The sequence below is a fragment of the Drosophila obscura genome, unplaced genomic scaffold, assembly GCF_018151105.1.
Source record: "Drosophila obscura isolate BZ-5 IFL unplaced genomic scaffold, ASM1815110v1 contig_186, whole genome shotgun sequence".
Taxonomy (NCBI): Eukaryota; Metazoa; Arthropoda; class Insecta; order Diptera; family Drosophilidae; genus Drosophila; species Drosophila obscura.
This window is the reverse complement of record NW_024542774.1, coordinates 10,300,489-10,315,309: the sequence shown is the minus strand read 5'-3', so window position 1 is coordinate 10,315,309 and position 14,821 is coordinate 10,300,489. Positions and strand designations below refer to the sequence as shown.

General features: G+C 43.0%; 3 protein-coding genes across 5 annotated transcripts; 1 reads left to right on the top strand and 2 right to left on the bottom strand.

Annotated features, from left to right (window-relative positions):
* Window positions 1-215: 215 nt before the first annotated feature.
* On the bottom strand, window positions 216-5,626 carry LOC111075247 (acidic leucine-rich nuclear phosphoprotein 32 family member A). Of its 2 annotated transcripts, XM_022368400.2 has the most exons (7): window positions 5,523-5,626; window positions 4,914-5,301; window positions 2,235-2,611; window positions 2,079-2,158; window positions 1,562-1,876; window positions 1,241-1,495; window positions 216-1,168 (listed from the first exon to the last, which is right to left on the bottom strand). In XM_022368400.2, the coding sequence occupies exons 2-7, from the start codon at window positions 4,959-4,961 to the stop codon at window positions 1,125-1,127; spliced, it is 1,119 nt and encodes a 372-aa protein (XP_022224092.2). In that variant the 5' UTR covers window positions 4,962-5,301; window positions 5,523-5,626; the 3' UTR covers window positions 216-1,124. The 2 variants fall into 2 exon arrangements, with proteins under 2 accessions (XP_022224092.2, XP_022224094.1); XM_022368402.2 differs by lacking the exon at window positions 1,562-1,876 and having other exon boundaries at window positions 5,523-5,621.
* Window positions 5,627-6,788: 1,162 nt separating this feature from the next.
* On the top strand, window positions 6,789-8,116 carry LOC111075190 (enoyl-CoA hydratase domain-containing protein 3, mitochondrial). Its single transcript, XM_022368316.2, has 2 exons — window positions 6,789-7,462; window positions 7,521-8,116. The coding sequence occupies exons 1-2, from the start codon at window positions 6,990-6,992 to the stop codon at window positions 7,897-7,899; spliced, it is 852 nt and encodes a 283-aa protein (XP_022224008.1). The 5' UTR covers window positions 6,789-6,989; the 3' UTR covers window positions 7,900-8,116.
* Window positions 8,116-12,535, bottom strand: LOC111075191 (glutathione S-transferase S1). 2 transcript variants are annotated; one of them, XM_022368317.2, is made up of 5 exons: window positions 12,346-12,535; window positions 9,736-10,046; window positions 9,490-9,657; window positions 9,277-9,419; window positions 8,116-9,213 (listed from the first exon to the last, which is right to left on the bottom strand). In XM_022368317.2, the coding sequence occupies exons 2-5, from the start codon at window positions 10,019-10,021 to the stop codon at window positions 9,046-9,048; spliced, it is 765 nt and encodes a 254-aa protein (XP_022224009.1). In that variant the 5' UTR covers window positions 10,022-10,046; window positions 12,346-12,535; the 3' UTR covers window positions 8,116-9,045. The 2 variants fall into 2 exon arrangements, with proteins under 2 accessions (XP_022224009.1, XP_022224010.1); XM_022368318.2 differs by lacking the exon at window positions 12,346-12,535 and adding an exon at window positions 11,831-12,036.
* Window positions 12,536-14,821: the final 2,286 nt, after the last annotated feature.

The window sequence follows — 14,821 nt, the reverse complement described above, 5'->3', positions numbered from 1 at the left end:
ACACTGCTGCCATTGAGATGCGATGTATTCCCGCGCAACAATCGATATGACAGTAAATTAAACCAAATAACAATCGAAATGCGAATTAAAATTCTTTAGTTTATGTATTTCAATTTCAATGGGGTCGTGGCGGAGGGGATGGTACAAAACACATTTGAGAAATGTATGTACATTTCGAATGGATTATGGCTAAATAAATGTGGGCCCTTCGTTAATTGTAGTTGTTGCATACTCGTACATGTTTATTAAAAGAAAATTCCGTCCTAAAACAGATGCACTTAGTTTTACGTGCCTCATTCAATGAAAAATTATGCTTTGCTTAACAGTACGTGTGGCGGGGGTGTATAGAGAGATATATAATTATGGATACATATAGGGGGTAAGGTAAGAGATGGATAACAATGAAAGTGCTCTAAAATATGGGTCGGACTTTTGTTCGTTCCACCCGCGAACATATCCACATTCAAAGAAGGAATGACTTAAGAGTTAGTTAAAAGTTCTTAGCAGTAATTGTGTAGACTGCAAAACATTAAAAAGCATTAAAAACATTTCGAAAATAAAAACTCGCCACAATTGTTTTTGATGAAATATTGAAAATTGTGATTTTGCTTTGTTTTGTGTTGTTTGTTGAAACGCTAGATGGGAGAGGATCGACTCGATCCGACCAATTGTACATAGTTCATCATAGTTATACATTTTGCAACTTAATGCTAAGCAATTTTACAACTTTTTCAAGCAATTTTCCATATTGACGAATTTCATTTAATTGAAGCTGGAACCTGTCTTCGGATGAAGCTATAGTAATGTAATGTGTGTGTGTGTGTGTGGGTGTGTGTTGATTTGTTTTGTGTTCTTCTCCGCACTTCTTAGTGTTCGCTTAAACTAATTTCTTAATTTGTTTTTTTGATTAGTACGATCTCCATTTTATTTATCTTCTGTCTGTTGTGTCGGTTTTCGATCTTGTTAGCTTACATTTTAAAGAAACAAATGTGGGTTCCTAATGGTTTTTAGTCATCTTTTTTCTATCAAAACATATGATGTGTGTTGCTGTGTGTATATGTCAGTGTCGGTGTATATATTTAAATTTAAAACGTACAAAGACGCTACAGCGGTAGATCAAGCGCTTAGCCATCGTGCTTTCTCTTCTTGCCCCTGGCTTGCGACTCATCTGTAAAATGTAGATAGAATTCATGAATTTAGAACCAGTTTGCAGCCAAAGGCTTTGCAGCATTTTACTAACCTGTCTCTTTCTCTGTCTTCTCGGACTCCTTCTTGGAGGCATTCAGTGAGGCGCTCGATTCATTTGCCTCACCATCGGCATCATCAATGTCAGAGTCCTCCTCATCGTCGTCGGCTCCACCCTCGCCCTCCTCCCAGTCGGAGTTGTCCTCCTCCAAATCATCATTGTACACCTCCGACAGAGAGACCTCGCCATTGTCCCCATCCTCATCACTGTCATCGCTGTCGCCATCCTCTTCGTCATCATCGCCGGAAACTGCAATGCAATAAACAATACAAGGAGAATTGTAATTGAAAATAAATAAAGGTAGGCAATGCTTACAATATGTTGCATTGGCCAGATTTAAAATTGCTAAAAACCAATAGAGTAGGATTGCGAAATTTATGTTTGGGTTTCTATTTGGTTGTTCGATTGCTGCAGGGTCTGCCTCTATCACAGATTGTTGGTCTGTTGCGGCTTTCGATTCTCTCAGCTGCAATTCTTTTAAATATTCGTCTAAGTCGTCTACGTCTGTGTCCTCTAAGGGCGCAGGTGGTTTTTCCTGCAAACTCTTTTTTGCCTTTACGCGCTGCTCCAGCTCCTCGAGCTCGTCTAAATCGATTTCTAACCCATTCAAACAGAAGGCATTGCGCTTATCTGAAAGGCGACAGAAGCTGAGGTTGAGATGCGTTTTTTGAGGACAGATGGAACAACCGATTTAGAGACTAAGCACCATTTTTAACATAGTAATTTAGCGATCACAGACTGAAGCCGGACAATGACAATAATATATGACAGCAGATCTTGATATTAGATCCGTTATCTCCCCACAACCCTATGTACATAACAATATACACACCTTCTTCTTCGGAATCATTGCCGTTGACCTCTTCATCGTCGTCTCCCTCCGACTGCGCCTCCTCGTCATTACAATCGAAGCTGCAATAAGGTATGGAATTTGGTTAGTTAATTATCTCTGCAAGTGGGAGACGAGACGGACGGCTCCTAGACTTACCCATCCAAAAAGTTCAACGATGGCAACATCTTGAATATCTTCTCACGATAGTTATCCACTTGAGTGGCATCGTTATTAAACAGATCCAGTACCACTAGACTTTTGAACTCCTGCAAGGGCTTCAGTGTTTCCAGGTCCTTTATTTTGTTCCCAGACAAATTCAGATACTGAAGTTTGGGGCTGGTGGTCAGATAGTTGAGGCCGCTCGAAATCCTATTATCGGATAGCTCCAGCTTCTTCAGACTGGGCAATTTGGGGAAACCTTTCAGTGTGGTGAGTCCCACGTTGATCAAACTGAGTGATTCTAAGGCGGTGTACTCATCTGTAAAGCCAACAATGCTTGTGCTACGGCAGTTATCCAGGTTCAGCTCTGTGATCTGGTCCCGGGAAAAAAGGTAAAAATAACGGTTAGAAGAAACCAATTTCATATTGTGCTATCGATAGTGCGATACATATAGATTACACGACTATTTAAGCTCCTGAATCACACATTAATTAACGCAAGAAGCAAAATAAAACATGAAAATATTTTTACAAAACTAGTTTGCCGTTCAATTTCTCAGCAGAAACATCCATAAATTTGCATTTTCATCGATGTATCTATTCGAATAAATTACAATCCTAGTATCGATAGAAAGTACACCGATTGTCTACCAGCGGCAACTCTACATTTCAGTAGCGCCACCATGTCTGTGTGAACGTGTGCAGAGCAAACGCAGGAAAAAAAAAATGAAGAACAATACATACGCAAAAATCGATCAAACGCAGAGAATTTTTTTTAAATGCAAATTTTCCGTCACCTGCTTAATGCACAAATTTGCTGTACTACCAAAAGATTTGGTAAACATTTGGGATTGCTGCGAGAAACAATTTGCAACAAATTGCGCATCAGGGCGACAACCCGAAGAGGAAGAAAAGTGGCAGCGCGTTTATGTAACACATCTTGCATGCGTGTGTGTGTGTGTGTGTGTGTCTGCGCGAGTGTGTGAGTGCGAGCGTACACGCCGCAAAACAGAATGCGCAAAGAGCAAACAAAATGCCGATATCATGACAAACAAACGGATTTGAATGTAGGGGAGGCTGGGGGGAACGAGAAAGCAACAGCGGCCACAACATGTTTGACAGTGACGTAGTATGTAGTTGTTGCGCCTCGCAAGAGGCTGGGATGGCGTTTAGATTTTTGTGCCTTATGGCTCTGACTGATAAGCAGAACGTACTGCATTTTCGTACGTGAGAGAATAGTAGCTGCGGTTGAGCCTCTCAATCGAGATTACACAATTATCGCTTGCAGCAACCTATCTCTTCTTCTGTCCGTCTCTTTCTTTCTGTTGGGGAAACAGTTATGTAGCTAAATGACATCTCCACTTCCCTCGCTAGAAGCCACGCTTTTGCTTCAGATTGGTATATGTGCGTGTGTGTATGCGTTGTTGTGGCTGCTATTTTTTTCATAATGTATGTATGTATGTAGTGGTAGCCACTGGGCTGCAGTCGTTGGGTGGTGTGGGAGGTCTGTCCACTGATTCGAGTAGGCTTGCCAGAGCGCATGTTTATTAATTTGCAGCAAAAATTCAAACGGACAGACCAGACTTTGTCTTTCTTGTGATGCAGGCCGAAGCGAGAGAAAGCCATGCGGCATGCAGGTGTAAACATGGAATAGAGAGCGCCGATAGCCGGATTGGACTTGTAAAGTGGACAAGAGAAGGTGGTGGCGGCGTCGAGCATAAAAGTATTATGACTGCGCAGTCAATATGTGTATGCCCTCTCCATGCCATCCATCCAATTCTAGAATGTGTCGATTATTTTGTGCATACGTTTCTTGGCGTGTGCATGTACTTATGTATGTGTGTCCTTTGTGCGTATTTGGACATGTGTGTGTGTGTTTGGTTGGTTCTTGCGTATGGATGATGCGCGCTATAATGTTGTTATAGATACATTTTGGTATCAAATAACCTGAAATTACAACATGCACCACACGTACGCACACATACACTCTCTTGTTGAAGTGTTTGTCACAATTGAAGGCCGGCAGAACAATAGCAACAACACGAAAAGCCAGAGCCAGAGAACAACAACAACAAGCAGCATTGCCAGCTGTCTAGACTACCGAACTTCAGGTGCACACACACGATCGGCGGCACCGATTTGCATACATACACAGATGCACATAGAGTAGATGTAGACACACACATGCACACATGCTTTCTAGGTTTTCCTATTACACGGAATAATTGGTAATTGTAAAGGAAAGGTGCAGTTTTGAACGAAAGCCAAGGCGCAAAATTGCGCGCACATGGCAACACTGTCCGGCATCACATACATAAGTACCTACATACGTACGTACGTACACACACGACAATCTCATCTCATGTGTGTAGAATTTGCTTATGGCGATCAATTTTTTCGTTCGCCTGCTCGTTGTTGACGATGGATGCCGCTTCTGCTGCTGCTTCTTCTTCCAGCAATCTTTTTTATATGGCGTCGAGTCGGGCGACATCGACACAAATTGAAACTAGATTTACATGATGGCGTAGTTAATGTAACTGCCCCGCTGCCATACACACATACACTTAGGACAAACACAATCACAGAGACGGACACGGAAAAGGGAATTTCAATGAAAATTTGTGTAATGCAAAGGATTTTTGCGCGGTTTTCGCCTACAAGCATAACTAAACTCACCTGGTTCGCCTTCCGTCCACGCCGCTCCAGCTCTATTCTCTTCTCCATTGCAGAGTGCGGCTTGGCTATTGGCTTCACGCCGCTTTACGCTGCAGTTGTTTATTATTTTTTGGTAGAAGCGTACGCTTTTCGCTTTTCCTCGCGCTCGTGTCACTCCAACCAAGCTCTCAGAAATGCCAAAGGATACACTAATACTCGCACAGTGTGTGTCCCTACTAGAGCGCACGCACCAGGGGCAAAGACTCGACTCGGTCCTCGACGTCACACAAACACACACACACCTTGCAAATTTTTCTTTTTTGTGCTTCTTCGGTATTTTTGATGCCGCCACCGCTGCCGCGCGAGACTCTGAGTATGTGGTGGTGTTGGTGTTTGGTGGTGCTTGGGCCTAGCGCAGGGGAAAATGTGTTGAATAAAATTAGTTACTAACTTGTGACTGTTATTAGATGCCAAACTACACCGAATTCGACTACATTCTAACGCATTTCACTCGAATTCAGAACATGACGCGCTTTTTGAAACTGCGTTTTTTCACAAATGCGGAGCGATATTTAATTGAAAACTCCTTTTCCGGCTAAATACGCTGAACTGGACAGGACACTAACTCACCTCGTCTTGCAGAATAATAGTAGTTGGAATAAATTTTTAATTATATTTTCAACCAACAAAACCAAGAAGCTAGAGGTGTCAAACCATCAAGGGCACTATCGATAGTATCGATGTTTTGCTGCTAGCCTCTACTATCGATGGTTTTGAGACTATCATGATAGTATCGTGCTAGAGTTGGTGGTGGGGCAAGGCCGGCTAGCCAGTCATCCCAGGGCTGGATACTTCCCAAGCACAACAAACCAAACAAATCGATCATCTCGGACAACATCTGAAACAGCTACAACAAAAACGGAAACTAACGTAACGACACATCAAAAATAAACCATACAGACGCTACTCGACAAATGACCTCCTACCTACTACGTGGACCAGGTTGAGGTGTTGGTCTTATACCTCCGACGTACCCACCCTACCAGAGATCCGGATCAGACTATCTCGGGTCACCCTGCCACTTCATCTTTTCTTATATTTTCACCTTAAATCCAGTTTTACACACATTTTTTTTATTTTCTAATATCTCCTATCTTGTTTCAGGTTGACCTCCTAACCCCCCATCCTAAGCTCTTCCTCTCGGCGACATAAATTATGGGTATGGGCGTATTATGTTAAATATGAGTAAATAATAGACCTGTCTTCACCACGGAAAAGAGAGAAAATTTTGAAAAACCACCACGAATTGAGAGCGAAAAATGTCAGTATTTTTTGTGCGCTAAATGGATTTGGCGGTCATTTTCAAAAGTATATCAATAAATGGAAAAATTCACTTGATTTGTTTTGTCGAGTGCGACTGGAACCTCAGAAACGTCATTTTCATAATATACCGTAAATATACTAAAGAAAAGAAGGACTTAGCCAACTTAACACTCCACTATTTAAACCGTGAAAACCCTTCAATTATACTGGTTGTATATTCTTGACTAATTTCATATCACAAAATATCACGGTATGGCAGCCCGCAGCAACTACGAATTGCACGAGTCTGGCAACGCCACAAAACGACGACAAATTCGTTTTATGCTGTTTTTGTTTGAACCTTAATATGTAAATAATCTAAAAAAAGGACTTCTGAAAACTTGCCAATCTCTTAAAAAATTTATGTATCTATCGGATAAAATTATTTGTTTAGGGCTGAGAGTCCCAGCTAGCTGGTAATATTAAACGGAATATCAATATCGAGGAATATCAACGTCGAATGTATTGAAAAAACAATCGATACTATCGTGATAGTATCGGGCTGAAATAATTATTAATTATTCTTCAGTGATGACACCTGGTTCAATTTTAACCACACATTTTTCTTCAGTGATGACACCTGGTTCAATTTTAACCACACATTTTTCTTCAGTGATGACACCTGGTTCAATTTTAACCACACATTATGTGGAGGACTCTGGAGACTCTGGAGACAGATCTGAAGAGGCCGGAGGAGGAAGGAGCTTGTCCTTCGATTGACACCTCTAGTATCAAATGTTTCGAAATTCTCTAAAAACCGTCAGGTATGCAACAAGTGCATGTGGAGAGGCCCTTCGTCTCGCCAGCAGCGATGCAGCAGCAGAGCTGGTGCTGGTCAAGGAGGCGAATGGGGTGCGAGAGATAACACTGAATCATCCGCGCACCTTGAACTCGCTCTCGATGGACATGATGAGCGCCCTACAGAACGCACTGTCAAAGGACAAGGATGATGTGAAACTGCGCTGTGTCGTGCTCTCGGCCAATGGCAAAATCTGGTCAGCCGGCCACAACCTCAAGGAGCTGCACGGAAACCCGGAGATACAGAAATGTGTCTTCCAGAAGCTCTCCGACATCATTCGCGACATACAGCAGCTCCCCGTTCCGGTTATAGGCAAGGTGAATGGATATGCGGCTGCTGCTGGCTGTCAGCTTGTGGTTTCGTGCGACATTGTGGTCTGCTCCAAAACCAGCAAGTTCTCCACGCCGGGGTAAGCCACAAATTCAATATTCTATTTAACATGTAATCTAATCCGTGCACTCTTGCAGCGCTGGCGTAGGCGTCTTCTGCTCGACTCCCGGTGTGGCCATTGCCCGTGTGATGTCGCGTCCCAAGTCGGCGTACATGCTGATGACCGGCCTGCCCATCACTGGAGAAGAGGCATACATTTCTGGCATGGTTTCCAGGGCGGTACCTGCGGAAGATCTTGACCGTGAGATCGATGAGATAACTAGTGCCATCAATGCAAAGAGTCGGGCCGTCATTAGCCTCGGCAAGGAATTCTACTACAAGCAGCTGGCCATGCCCCTGAAAGAGGCCTATCCGGCTGCGGGCCACAAAATGGAAGAGAACCTGCAATTGGGCGATTGCCAAGAGGGCATCGCTAGCTTCATAGAGAAGCGTGCACCCCACTGGAAGCATGAGTGATAAATATATATTCTAAGAGGACTCTCGTATCCAAATGACCAATTGTGCATTTATGTAGTTTTTAATGTACACATCAAATATGTTGTTGAACCACTTGTTATGCAGAGCACTGAATCTGTTACAGAGAGATTAAGTTACTTTATATTATAGTTGAAGTTCTTTCCCTTAAATCCCCACAAAAGAAGCTCCTTCACAATGAAATAAAACGAGTTCTCGTGCTTTCAAAGTGCTCATTCCTTCATTTTTTTTGGTGTTTTGTTTATTTAGATGTTTGGTGAAAATATTTAATATTACAATTACAAAATTGCAAGAGTGCGTGTGCATTCGGTGTACAAAAAAAAAATGTGGCAGTTGTTTAGGTGTCTGTTTGGGATCCAATCATTTCAAATTGCTAAGCTTGAATATAATTTTGAAAGTATCCGGTTCTATTTCTGAGTCTTTGAGTCTTTTAACGTTTTCATTGATAGGGATCTGAACAGGATCAAGACGAAGAAAATTCCTGGGGGCTGACTAAAAGTGTAATGTGTAACGAAACCAAAATATTAAAGTGAATGTAACAATCGATGTGCATTTGTAATTGTTGCTGAGCAGCTGTCGCTGTAGTTATTTAAATATTTTTTTTTTTCAATTGGCCTTGAGCTCTTCGCGGTTAGATAGAATACAATAGAATAGAATAGGTCTAAAAGATAAGTTCACGATATAGATTTTAGAAATAGTCTTAGAGTAGGCGTTTGTATGGATGCGTATGTACTAGATATAGGTATGCAAAAATATTATAGACTGTGCAATAAGTATTATCATTTTCATTATGGTTAAGCGAACGAAAGTCGATCCGTGGTCGGATCCAAATAGTTATAGATATAGCGTCATGCAAAGAGAATTATAACAGAAAAAATTAAGCAATCACGAATTATCCGTAGTGCCATGTGCTAAAAGAAATACGGCTCAACGAATCAATAGTCTCGTCTCGAACGTAACCCCGTGTGAAGTACCGCCTGCTCCGCGGATCCCATCCGATCCTAAGCCAAAAGGAACAAAATCTGTGCAAATGTGTGCAAAAATGTGTGCGTGTGTTTGTGAGAGTGTGTGTTTCTGGTGTGTTGTTTGTGCAATGTTTTTCCTTCCTCCGAACTTCGTTGGGCCCGCTTAGACCTCGGTGACGGGACGCTTCTCAATCCATGCCTTGATCGGCTCCAGGGCATTGATGGCCTCGACCACGCCACGCAGAGCCGGGTATGGCTCCAGCAGATCGCGCTTCACCATGTAGTTCATGTAGTCGGTGATGCCGGCAAAGTAGACATCGGCCCAGGTCAACTAAAGAATGGACATGACATCAAATGGGTTACATGCAGACATGCAGTTCGAACATGTACGAACCTTGGCCAAGGCCAAGTGGCCGTCGTTGTCCTTGACGGTCTGCTCCAACTTCTCCAGATAGAATGGAATGACCTCGGCATTCAGGGTGACCAACTTCTTCTCCTTGATCTCGTCCTCCGGCTCGTACGAGACGACTGCAATTTCTATACATTAAAAATTCAAGAGTTAATCAAGGACACTGAACATGAAACTGGGGCACACATTGCTCGCTACTTAGACGGAAGTCGTTGATGGTGTCAACAACAATGTCGATCTGCAGATCCTCCCACGGAGTGGCACCGCACAGGCCAACGGTCTTGGCGAGGAAGCGGGCCATCGAGATGCTCTGGTGCACACGCTTTCCGTCCACCTCCAGCACGGGCATCTGGCCCATGGGCATGGCTGCGGAAAGCAGAATGGAATTGTTTCGATTAAGGATCTCAACTCCACTACGCTCAACTTCCAAACCCAAATACTTACTCGGCTTCAGGGCTGGCCACTCGTCGCGGGTGACGCGCACATCCTCGTACTCCATGGCGCCATAGGCGAACAGATAGCGGAGTGGTTCGGCCAGAGCCTTCACGTTGAAGTAGAACAGGGTATAGCTGTGCTTGATGGGCTCAGCGGGCTCGGCGGGTACGACCTCGCCTTCGGCCGGTGGTGCGGCCTCGCCCTCGGCTGGTGGTGGTGCCTCGCCCTCGGCTGGTGGTGCGCCCTCGGCTGGTGGTGCGCCCTCAGCAGGTGGTGCTTGTGCTTCGTCGGCCATTTCTGCGCTAACTCAATGCAATTCCCTGGAACAACAAATGATATATTTATGATCCAGCCTTGAGTTTCACTATGTTGTGAAATATTTTGTAATTGAAATTTCTACTATCTTTAAATTTGTTTTCCACACAAATTCGGTTTATGCTTGCGAAGATTCCAAATCGTTAGATAAGGAATATGTACTACCCGATAAATGTTTGTGCTGCTGCTGACTTTGAAGTGGGTCAGAAATGCGTGAGTGATAAGGCAAGTATACTCTGATCGTATAGTTATACGATTGTGTTTGGAGAGATAAAGAATGAGACTAGAAGATTCTGCCACTCCACCTGGGGGCTCTTTTATAAATTAAATTCTTATGGTCTGCCTTGAGGAACGTAAGTAAGCTGGGTACTTGCCTCCTCTATATATGGCCATATATATATCTCAAGACCACTGCAATAAATCATGAAAGTTCGCTCATGGCAACAGTTGACAGAAAATGTAATTACCATAATACGGCATTAAGTGTACGAGTATAGACAGATATGTGTATCAAGTATTTCCCTATAGACGCGAGCGGAAATGCATTGATTGTCCCATGGCAGACATGGCAGGCACCAACACACCCACGCACATCAAAGAGACTGGCACCCCAACCCGATGCGCCACGGATTGCTGAGGCAAGCTCAAAATCTTTTGGGGCGTTGGCGCTGATGGAAGAACGCTGCTGGCTTCGGAAGAGGAAGACGCCTCGCCTCGCCCCGCCCCCTTTACCCATTGTAGTCGACAGTTTTTGTTGTTGTTGTTGTTCATGTGTCGGATAAATAAAATAAAAATAATCAAACGTGGGCAGTCTTGAGGATGGGATGGATGGCATGAGGGTTCCTCCTGTGGATGCCATGTGGAACGTAAACCAGTTTTCGATTGATTCGCTTTAAAGTCCCCCGAAAAGTACCAGATCTCGATCTCTGCCTTTGCCATGCTTCGTTGGCAAATTTTGGCCGAGCGCCCAGTCAGTCACCAAGTTTCCTGCCCCCCTACCTACCTCACAGTAATGCCTGATTGGCCGCCCTCTTCCGCTGCAATTTTCGATTTTCTGTGTGTCTCAAATTGCAGCAATCGATTTGACTTTTCGGCGTTATCTGTGTCCGTCCCGCTCTCGTTCGATCTGTCTGTGCATGTCTTGCTGGCTCTTTCACACTTGTTGCCATGGCGGCTCTAATTGAATTTAATTTGGTCACCGTCCATCAGGGGGGGAGGAGAAAGCAGATGAAAGTGTTTCGGTGTCATGATTTAATTAAATTTCGATTTTCTAATCTATTTTGGCTCTTTTATCTGTCACTTTGGCAACAAAATCGAATTTGTTCGTGGGAAAAGGTCACAAAATGAAGAGAGTCGACAAGAAAATGCTTCAGGTATTATCCAATCCATGGGAATCTCTATCGGAACTTAATGGGTCAAGGACCTGAAAACCTGAGCGATATTCAATAGCAATCAAATTCACATGCGGACTGAAATTCGGCTGTCCAGATGGACAATTTAGAGATTAGAGAGCACCTTATCACTGGCATTTACAAGTTTGGGACCTCAAAACGTATATATAGACTCGATTGGCGATAACGGATGGCAGTCACATTCAATTATCTGTTTAAGTATTACGGAAATATTGTTATTCTTTAGAGTTGTTTTTTTTTTTGTTCGGAAAGGTATCAATTGGCGTTATATAAGGGAGTGCACTCTGATAAGCCAGATGTTGATTGAATGAATCTAGTGGGGAATAGTGTATGGGATCTGGGGTTCACTGTGGTTCAGATTGTTCCGATTCGAGTACCTCACGCTTCGAAATTCGTTCACGCACTCCACAGTCGACGATGGACAACACTCGATCGGTCGTTTCGATTCGATTCGATTCTATAATATTCTTTATTATGCAGTTCGAAGAGGGTTCTGGCTCTAGTCGATCTGTCGGTCCACACACGTCGTTGTCCTTCACATATTTGCTTGCGAATGATTCGAGTCGAGTGGCCGGCGAGGACTGTGAGGGTGCGAAACGAGTTCAAAACTGATTCGACTTCGAATCGATTGACCCACAAATCAATCAATCGGAGCCAAAAAGAATATACGCGATGGCATATCCTATATTTAGAACCGATTCAACACGAACACGTTTCGGCTTTCCGATTTCCGATTCGGCGGAGTTCGAAAAATGTTTTCCAATTTTTGGCAAGGGTAAACCTTTTTTCGATTGTGCGTAAATTACATCACTTGGCGCATTCGGCGGAGTGCCCGAAAACTGACCCCACACTGACTGCCCACCACACTCCTTCCACTCTTTGGAATCCTTACCTCAAGTTGCAGTCTAAAACTTCAGGCACTGGTCTCCTCTCCCGTTCTGGGGCTGGCTGGCTGGCTGGCTCAGTGAAAATTTCGGCTAGGGTTGCTCTCTCGCTCTCGCTCTCACACGCTCGCTATCTCCCTCTCTCACTGGGATGCCAAGACACTGAACCGATCGATCAACTGCAACGATTGCACGCAACTGAGGGCCAGTGGGTGGCAGCGCTGCTTTTATACACACGCCTCTCTGCGTCGCTTTGGCGCTCTCTCGCCCAACTGGCGTCCGCTCATTATTTTGCCAGCTTTGCGCTCTCTTCCATTGTTCCAGCTTTGCGATCCGATTTTCTTGTCGCCCGTTTTGGCGCTGTGTGGAGAGAGGCTTACTGGCAGGTGTGCGTGTGTGTGTAAGCCGGCCGGTTCAAAATGAGAGAGAGATAGACATAGAGAGCGTGAGTGGCGTTCTTGTAGGTAAAAGTGAGTGAGGTTAGGGCGTGGACGAGAGAAAGATCGAGGGAGAGCAGAACATCTCTTCCGCGTGAAACTTTGCGTGGGCGTTGAAATGAAATGTTTTTGCGGAATTAGTTAACATATTAACTAGCTGTTCAGTTTAGCATTATTTCTACCGTTCTATTATTTGACTAGATGCTGCAGCTGGGAAGGCAGACAGCTCCCAAAGTTCACTTCGGTTGTTCTCTCTCCAGTCGTTCGCTCTTCTGTTCTGGATTTCAGTTCAAAAGAGACTTTTGAAAGCTGGGATCTGTGGACAATCTTTGTTGGCCTTCAATTATGAACCAATTATGAATAGTAGCCGAAAAAATGGAGACAAATATTTATATGGGCTTTTAGTGGATGAAATTTGCTTAGGTTACGGTTTGGACAATAGTTTAAACAGCGAAAACAAAACAAGAAACGCATTAACAACAGCTTTTGCGAAATAATAAAGTACAAATGAAATTCCCCATCTTTCCTCAGACATACATAGTTTTGGGCCATTTCTCTTTGCTCTCTCTCTCCCGCTTTTGGTGTGTGAATTGCTTTACCCCTGGGGTTCTATTATGAACCAATTATGAATATTAGCTAAAAATAGTTACCGTATCCATATTAAATATTAGACTAAAATTTATTGCTTTAGGCAGTCTCCAAAGTTCTCTTAGCCAGCTGCCTTCCAGTATCTCTCTTTCGCTTGAGCTTCTTCATATGCAGGGATTTTGGACAATAAAAACTCTTTAATTAGAAAAGGAAATATAAAAATTATCCGAAAATAGTTAGCATTCATACATATATTAATATATATACATATGTACATATATATATTGATTGATTTAGAGTTTTAAACAGTTTAATTTGTCTTATTTTACTGCTTACTGCTTTATTGTTGCACAAGGAAGTTCAACAGGATGTCCACACAGACACACACACATGCGATGATCCCTTATCTATCCTTCGCTAGTATTCTTGCTGAATTTTCCAATGTAGTAGGCAAAGCTGTACCAGCATTCTGCTAATATAAACATTTAATGAGAAATCAAAGCAATCTGATGCATCAGGAAATTCGAAACGCCAGCGTGGGGTGCTGGTTACTAGTTGCTACGGATGCCACAGCCACGGATTGTCGCGAATCGAGTGTTGGCTTGCCGACGATGGCGACCGTTAGGCGGGGAAATTCGAGTGGCTGCCAGGCGGCTGATGATGATGTGGGAGGCTTCTGGATCGATTTTTGTCAGCCAATCTGTTCTGTGTGTAACTGTGGGAGGAAGAAACTGTTTGGGGGGCACTGTAAATGACTCAAAGTTGAAAACTAAATATATATATATATAGCTGGGGATGTTGGAATCCTTGTCCAAGGATCAAGGATAATTTTCTGATCACGGGAATTCATGGCACTCCCAGATCGGCCCACAAAGAACAGAGAAAACAATAAAAAAAATTGGCATTTTTGTAATTTATTATTTTTGTCATTTTTGTTAGTTTGTCTATTGTTTTATGACAACATGTGTGAGACCAAATTGGCCCTCAATTAGCACAGAAGTGGCGCTCATATTTGAACTTCGACCAGTATAAATACAAAAGCGCCATCTAGTAGGCGGCAGCGGAAGTACACTCTGTCAAAAGCTGATGTGTATGAAAATATAATGTTAGGTAGAATGTAATGTAATAAGTAATGTAAAATCATTTTGCCATTTAGCTGAATTTGTGAGAAATAATAATAAATCTTTCTTTGTTGATAAAATAATTTAATAATAAATTCTAGTTTTGTTTTATGCAAACAAATTTAATAGTTATTATTATTTATTTATATTATTTATTTAGTTAATAATTTATCGCATTTAATTTTGATTTCTTTAAAAAATCTCCTATAAAACCAACCCAAACAAAAAAGGGCTTGTGCCATGACCTTAGCTGCTGGACAACCTGCTAATAACCCAATAGGTGTGTATTGGTTCTCGCAAAAACATTTTATTGTGTGCAATCGCTTGGGACTCCCCCA